This window comes from Trypanosoma conorhini, assembly GCF_003719485.1.
Source record: "Trypanosoma conorhini strain 025E chromosome Unknown Tco_14.4_contig_00128, whole genome shotgun sequence".
NCBI classification, from domain to species: Eukaryota; Euglenozoa; class Kinetoplastea; order Trypanosomatida; family Trypanosomatidae; genus Trypanosoma; species Trypanosoma conorhini.
Genome location: NW_021704207.1, coordinates 30,962 through 37,325, shown reverse-complemented (window position 1 = coordinate 37,325; position 6,364 = coordinate 30,962). Strand labels below are relative to the sequence as shown.

The 6,364-nt window shown below is 51.8% G+C and overlaps 3 protein-coding genes across 3 annotated transcripts, besides 5 other annotated features; all 3 read right to left on the bottom strand.

Annotated features, from left to right (window-relative positions):
• Window positions 1-173: 173 nt before the first annotated feature.
• Window positions 174-200: a microsatellite.
• A 307-nt stretch (window positions 201-507) lies between these two features.
• Window positions 508-572: a microsatellite.
• Window positions 573-1,262: 690 nt separating this feature from the next.
• On the bottom strand, window positions 1,263-2,882 carry Tco025E_03006 (putative transporter; the record flags this gene model as incomplete). The annotated part of the gene is made up of 1 exon (XM_029369928.1): window positions 1,263-2,882. The coding sequence occupies one exon, from the start codon at window positions 2,880-2,882 to the stop codon at window positions 1,263-1,265; it is 1,620 nt and encodes a 539-aa protein (XP_029230111.1).
• Window positions 2,883-2,886: 4 nt separating this feature from the next.
• Window positions 2,887-2,966: a sequence feature (A-rich).
• Window positions 2,967-3,263: 297 nt separating this feature from the next.
• Window positions 3,264-4,544, bottom strand: Tco025E_03005 (uncharacterized protein; the record flags this gene model as incomplete). The annotated part of the gene is made up of 1 exon (XM_029369927.1): window positions 3,264-4,544. The coding sequence occupies one exon, from the start codon at window positions 4,542-4,544 to the stop codon at window positions 3,264-3,266; it is 1,281 nt and encodes a 426-aa protein (XP_029230110.1).
• Window positions 4,545-4,706: 162 nt separating this feature from the next.
• Window positions 4,707-4,728: a microsatellite.
• Window positions 4,729-4,796: 68 nt separating this feature from the next.
• Window positions 4,797-6,062, bottom strand: Tco025E_03004 (putative cysteine desulfurase; the record flags this gene model as incomplete). The annotated part of the gene is made up of 1 exon (XM_029369926.1): window positions 4,797-6,062. One exon carries the CDS (start codon window positions 6,060-6,062, stop codon window positions 4,797-4,799), a length of 1,266 nt encoding a protein of 421 aa, XP_029230109.1.
• A 206-nt stretch (window positions 6,063-6,268) lies between these two features.
• Window positions 6,269-6,292: a microsatellite.
• Between the last annotated feature and the right edge of the window lie 72 nt (window positions 6,293-6,364).

Sequence of the window (6,364 nt, the reverse complement as noted above, 5' to 3'; positions counted from 1 at the left end):
TTCTTGCCTGCCCTAAAGCGGCCCAAGACACAATATTATGGGACAGGGCGTGTGGTCCTGGCCCTCCTATTCCTACAGTGCAGGGACAACAACAAAGAGAGGCTTCACTTTGACCCACCGCCCCCAACACCCCCCCCCTCCCTCCTCCCTTACGTACAGGGGGGATTCATCCAACGCACGCATACACACACACACACACAGAGCGAGCGAGAAACACAGCATATAAACAACATTATTCGTAACAGTCTTTGCCGCGATGATCAGGTTCGTCGGGGAATTGCGAAGTGGCAGAATTCAGTGGGGCCCCGCATCCGCCGGCCACTCCTCTGCGTGGAGAGCAGCAGCGGTGGGAGGCGGTTTATTGGGTGGGAAGGCAAGAAAAAAAAAACGTACCCAAACCAAAACAGCATCGAAGCCATGAGCGCCAGGTTCCAGCGCGGTCCCATTTCTAAATAGCTCCATCTGGCCGCGTACACCTTCAACAAGCTGTGGAGAGCGGGGTGGGAGCAAAGAAAAAAAAAATTAAAAACACCAAACAGTCAAGCGCGGCAACAAATATAACAAACAAACAACGAAGGAACTCGAACGGAAGAACATACAAGGACGCCAAAACCACAAGGGATGAAAACAATGGTACATTTATCCTTCTGTGTGTCGGAAATTTCTCTGGGGAATTACGTCACTTGTGAAGTGACAAGGACAAGATATTCTTCTTCGGCGGTGATCGCATCAGAAAGCGGAAGAAAACACGGAAAAAAAGAAACACTCCAGAAAAACACTCTAGATAATGACACAGCTGTACCGCAACAGTGATGATACCTAAAACAAACCAAAAATAAAAATGCATACATGGGCGTCAAACATTGCGTCTTGGTGCCACTTACGAAGCGGCATCGCAGCTAGGCCTCCTTCTCCTGCTCTTCTCAAACAGCCCAGGAAACCTGCGGAGAGGCAGCCCCTACGAGGCTGGGGGGGGGGTAGTAAGGAAAATTTACCAACTGCCATGAGGCCCAAAACCGCGACGTCTTGATGCTCAACCGAGGCCAAACTCAAGAAAAAAAAAAAAAGGAAGTCGGCAAACTGTTCAAGATGAACAACACTAGTTTACACTTCCTCCTCGTCCGCGTTGTCTTTTTGTTTTCAGCAGTCTACTGCCAAAAATGAACACAAATAAAAAAAGAGTAAAAAGGCCTCACTTCCCCGACGCGTTTCTCGTAACCCCGGGAAGTCTTCAGAACTTACTTCCCACCCTTTTCATGTAACTACCCACTCAGTATGGACGGTGAAAGATACGTTGATAGAACGTAGCTCAGAAGCAGAGGCAATGCATTCAGCCAAAACACGCAATGATGATTGAAAGGGAAGGAATAAGTGCTACTAAGGGAACATGCAAATATTGGGGGAATCGCCAGCATGGTTAACATGCGCGACAAGGAGCCAGCAGATTGGGCAACTCCATTCATTGACCCCATGTGCTCCTCCGGTGCAGATCGAGCGATAAAGAGGTAAATTAAGGCGAAATTCCATGACAGTGCAACCTCTCGGATGGCATTTATAAGGGCAACGCAGGTGTATATCAGCTTCGGAGGGAAGAAAATCGCACAGGGGAGAGCCACAGTAGTCAAACTCCATACTATGATGCTAGCGTCCCAAATAATCCTATTGTTTTGCAGACATCGCGACAAGAAACCAAAGCTGAGATTTGCAATGACGCACACTATGGAAGCCAGACACATTAACCAACCTACATCGGAAGACTGAAGGCCGAGGCCACCTTTTTTAACTGAGGCAATCGACCAAAGTGGGACAACTTCCAACATGGCACATTCGGATGAGGCGATACACATGTACATAATCAGAACCAATTGCGTGTTTGAAGTTTGCAGAGCTTCGCGGTAACCAAACGTAGAATGCGACTTATTTTCCTTATCATTCTGGCCTTCTAATAGAGGCTCTGACTTTCGATTACGCATCCTTTTCACCATAGAAACACCCTCCAAAGTCACGGAGGGTTGCGGGGACCCCTCCTCTACGGACATTGCCCCACCACTACTCGCCTCCCGCTGTTGCAGTTCCTCTTCACGAGCCACACCGTCAGGCTCCTCAAAAAAGGTGAGTGTCGGGCTGTCCTCCTCGTCCTGCGATTCCCTTCCTTCCATGACCTCCTCCACAAGCTGTACGGTGGTACCGCGACGGCTGCAACAGAGTGACAGCAAGGGATCCACCGCATTTTTGCTCGTTTCAGGAAGAAGTATACACGTAGACAGCAACGCCAAGACAGAGAAGGCGGCAATCATCAACATGGGAAGCGATGCAGGGTGAACCGTGAAAAAATCCGCCGTTGCACTTTCGGGGGCAAAGAACTGCTTCAACGTTGGGTTCTGCACGGGGTCGTAGAGTAACCCTCCCAACGTAGGTCCTACAATAGAGCCTACGCCCCAGAAGAGGCAGATGGTGGCGAACCCAAAGCTTTCCGTCGTCTTATCTGTTATATCGGCAATAACCGTTTTGGCGACGAGCACGTTGCCGTTGACGCACCCGTGCAGGAAACGCATCAGGATGCAGAATTCAATGTTTGGACTCACTCCGAAAAAAACCGCTATAACGGCACTAAAAAAGAGACCCAATTGAATGATGGGCCTACGCCCAAACCTGTCGCTCATTCTTCCCCACATCTTCCCTGTGAGGATCTGCCCCAGCTGAAACACCGACATAAGAATACCGGAGAGAAAGCCGGCCGCGTCGGGGGAGATGTTCTGCAATTTGGCAACGAAGAGCCCTACAAAAGGCAGAACTAACGTCGAAGAGATCGACTCACTCACCAGCACCATCGACAACGCCGCCACCTTGAAGTGGAATGAATTTGCTTTCCGCGCCAGCATCGCTTTTTTTATTATTTTGTTTTCTTTTGTTCTGCTCTGCTTTGGTTTGCTTTGGGTTTTTGTCGTTATTTTGTCTATTCTTTTCCCCCGCCTGGCGGACACTTCGCGCCCCTCACCACCCGCCACGTGTTGTGGGGTTGACGGCCTTCAAACGCGCACGAGCGGAAGCGGGATAGCCGTCTTGACTGCGTGTGTGGACGAGGCGAAAACAAAACAACGAGAGGAGGAGGGAAACCACTCCGCCACTGCATGAGGCCGCGACAAGAGGGGCGGCCGCGGGAAACAGCAAGAGGAACAAGAGAGGGAAGCAAACAAAGAAAAGGGTCTATGGAGACACGCAGACACAGGAGACCAAAGAAAAGGGGGTTCAGGAAGAATGAATTACTCCGCTTTATTCTTCGGATCCAGATGCGCATTATTACCATCCGCACCACTCCTCCGCCCCTCCAGATAGCTCAGCTCGCACGCCAGCCTTTCCAAGGATGAGGAGCCTGCGATGGGAGGAGATCGCCACGTGTTACCTCCAGCGTCGGCAACTAGAAGCTGAAGAGGCCAAGAAATGTCGCGCGGCATCACGGCCGCGAGCGTGCCATTCCCCGGCTGCGTGCATGGCTCCATCACAATACCGCGAGACGTTTGCACAGTCGCGATGTGACGAAGTTTGGCTCCCAGCAACGAAGACGGCGAGTACTTCAAACCCTCCGCATCTCCAATGCCGTCCATCTGAGCTACTGCAGCGCGGATGTGACGCTCCATACTTGCACGACGTCGTCGCTCCACGGAGAAGGCGACCGCGGGGTCCATTTTGGGGTTGACGACGGCGAAACGCTCCTCTTGCGTCATGTTTGGCTTCCACTCCCAGAGGTGCATGAAGGGCTCGTCCAGAAGAAGCTGCGCCTCCACAGAACTGTAAAAGGCAGCGTAGACCCTAAATGACAAGGGCAATTCACACGGCAATGACGACAAGAAAGACGGCTGGAAACACCCAATGCGTAACTCCGCATCAAACGTGCTATATGTTGCCACCTTCCCCGCCTTGTCGATGCTTTGTAGTAACAGGAGTGTCATATTACCGTGCGATGGACGTCGCCGAGCCTCCAACACGGTGATCGTTATAAAATCAGCAATCGAATCACACACTTCAACTGCGAGAAAAGACGGGAACAACGCCGACGTCGTCTCACCCACATCCTCGCAGCGGCGCAGCGAAAATGTAAATGACAGCGTACCTGAAATCCCCTTTCCAATACGCACCACAGGAGGTGCAAGATGAATGTAGCGTAGCCGATTCACGCTTCCACACGGTGGCCGTTGTTGCTGCTGCCGCTTAAAAAGCAAGTAAATGGACTGCGACAGCTCCGTGAGACTGTTGCAGGTTCCAAATGAGGAGGCGGAAGAAGAACCCCTTGGCGGGTCGCTCTGAAGAGGACTGGTGGCTTTTTTCCCCGCTCCTCCCCCCGCGGCGCTGGCGGCGAAGCTCTCCCACAACGGACGCAGCATGGCACACGTCCAACAGCAGGGGTGGTGCGTTGCGGGGTAGTCGACACACACCTGAGCGTCTTCCAGCTGCAGCAGGCACGGGAATCCGTTCCGCGCCGTAAGGTGTTGCGCGACATTCCAGACAACCCTGCTGCTCTCGGACTGTGGTTGGCCGCCACTCATGTCTTTACATGGAGCAGCTATCAGAGCAAGGCATGGCAATAAGAGGCAAAAGAGGGCGGAAGACAAGCACACAAACGACATAAGTAGCAAAAGACGAATTTTATCATGAGGTGAAAGATAAACCAATTTCCATTTTTTTTAATTCAATTTTATTATTCTCTTCTCCCTCCCTCCCATCCTCCCTTTCTTCAGAGCTACTTTTGTATGCAGTCGGACCTGCTTCCGCAGCGCAATCCCCAAAGAGAGACATTATTAGACCTCGGTAAATTGTTGTGCAGCCTGCCGCACAATGATGCGGGCCGCCCGTCGTACCTCCTCTATGCTTGTCCCTCGTCCTGTCGAGAGGCGAAGCGTTCCAACGGCGCGCGGCAGATCCACACCAACACCCTTTAGCGGGGCGGAAACCGAAACTTCCTCGGCTGAGGAGTGGCATGCGGATCCGGCAGACATACAGACTTTATCACCGACGGAATGAATAAGCCTTTGGGCCGATATGTACGTCCGACGCCCTGCTCCATCCTCCTTGTACAGGGCAATATTAAGTGTATTTGGAAGGGCGTGCCTGATATCGCCATTCACGACGTAGTCCATTCCAACCTTTGCCAACTCTTCTTCAATGACATGAAGTAGTTCGTCGCGTGTTGCGCGCAGTTTCTTCGCATTTTCTGACAAGTTGCGACATGCAAGATGAAGTGCCTCCGCCATCCCTGTGATCTGCATCACGTTTTCTGTGCCTGGACGAAGTCCGCGTTCATGGCCAGCCCCGAAGAGAAGCTTCTGCAATTGAACTCCTTCCTTCACATACAGTGCACCCACTCCCTTGGGACCGTAGAACTTGTGGGAACAAATGGACAACAAATCCACCTGCAACAAACTTACGTCTACTGACACTTTGCCAATAGACTGAGCAGCATCTGTGTGAAAGAGGACTTCTGCCCCACACAACTCTTTTACCAAGTGCACAAGCTCACGGATTGGATTGACTGACCCGACCTCGTTGTTTGCATACATAACGGAAACCAATGCCACACTTCTGGGTCCCCCAGGAAGCTGAAGAAGCAGTTGGCGCCATGTATGAGGATCGACACACCCGGTTTTCTCATCCACAGGAAAACGGTGCGCGATAAAGCCAACTTCCTCCCGACGGAGCAGATTCGGATGTTGCAAAAATGTTAGCACCTCCTCCACGGCGGGGTGCTCCACAGCAGTGGCAATGACACAACAGCGGGCTGGATCCCGCACGTAAGCTTTCGTTGCCCCACCAATGATGGCAAGATTGTTTGCCTCTGTTCCACCTGAGGTGAAGAGGATAGTCTCAGGCCCTTCGGCGTGTATGGCGTCAGAAGCCTTTTTCCGTGCCTCCTCCAGGGCAAACTTGGCCGCCATACCGTACGGGTGTGAGGAACTGGGGTTGCCCCACGCACTGCGCACGCGCACCATGGCCTCCCAGGCCTCCTCACACAACGGGGTGGTGGCATTGTAGTCAAGATATATCGGCAGCGGATCGGTCGATGGCATTGGTCGCGGCTTCCCCGGCCGGAGTGGGGGACCTTCACAGTTGCACATGAATTCAGCGAGGAGCCAACTTCTGTGCGAATGACCCGGGTATATTCCACGTCTGTGGTGGCCTACCGAGAAGAAATATTGTTTCCTCCGCGCCAAACAAGAATATAATAATAATAAATTGCAATAAAAATGTGCGATGAGGCAATAAGTGAAATTAGAAAAAAAAACATAAAAAAAAAGAAGCCACAGATAAGAAGAAGATCACTTCTGGACACGACCTCAGAAATGCAACAAACAGGAAGGACCTACGCCTT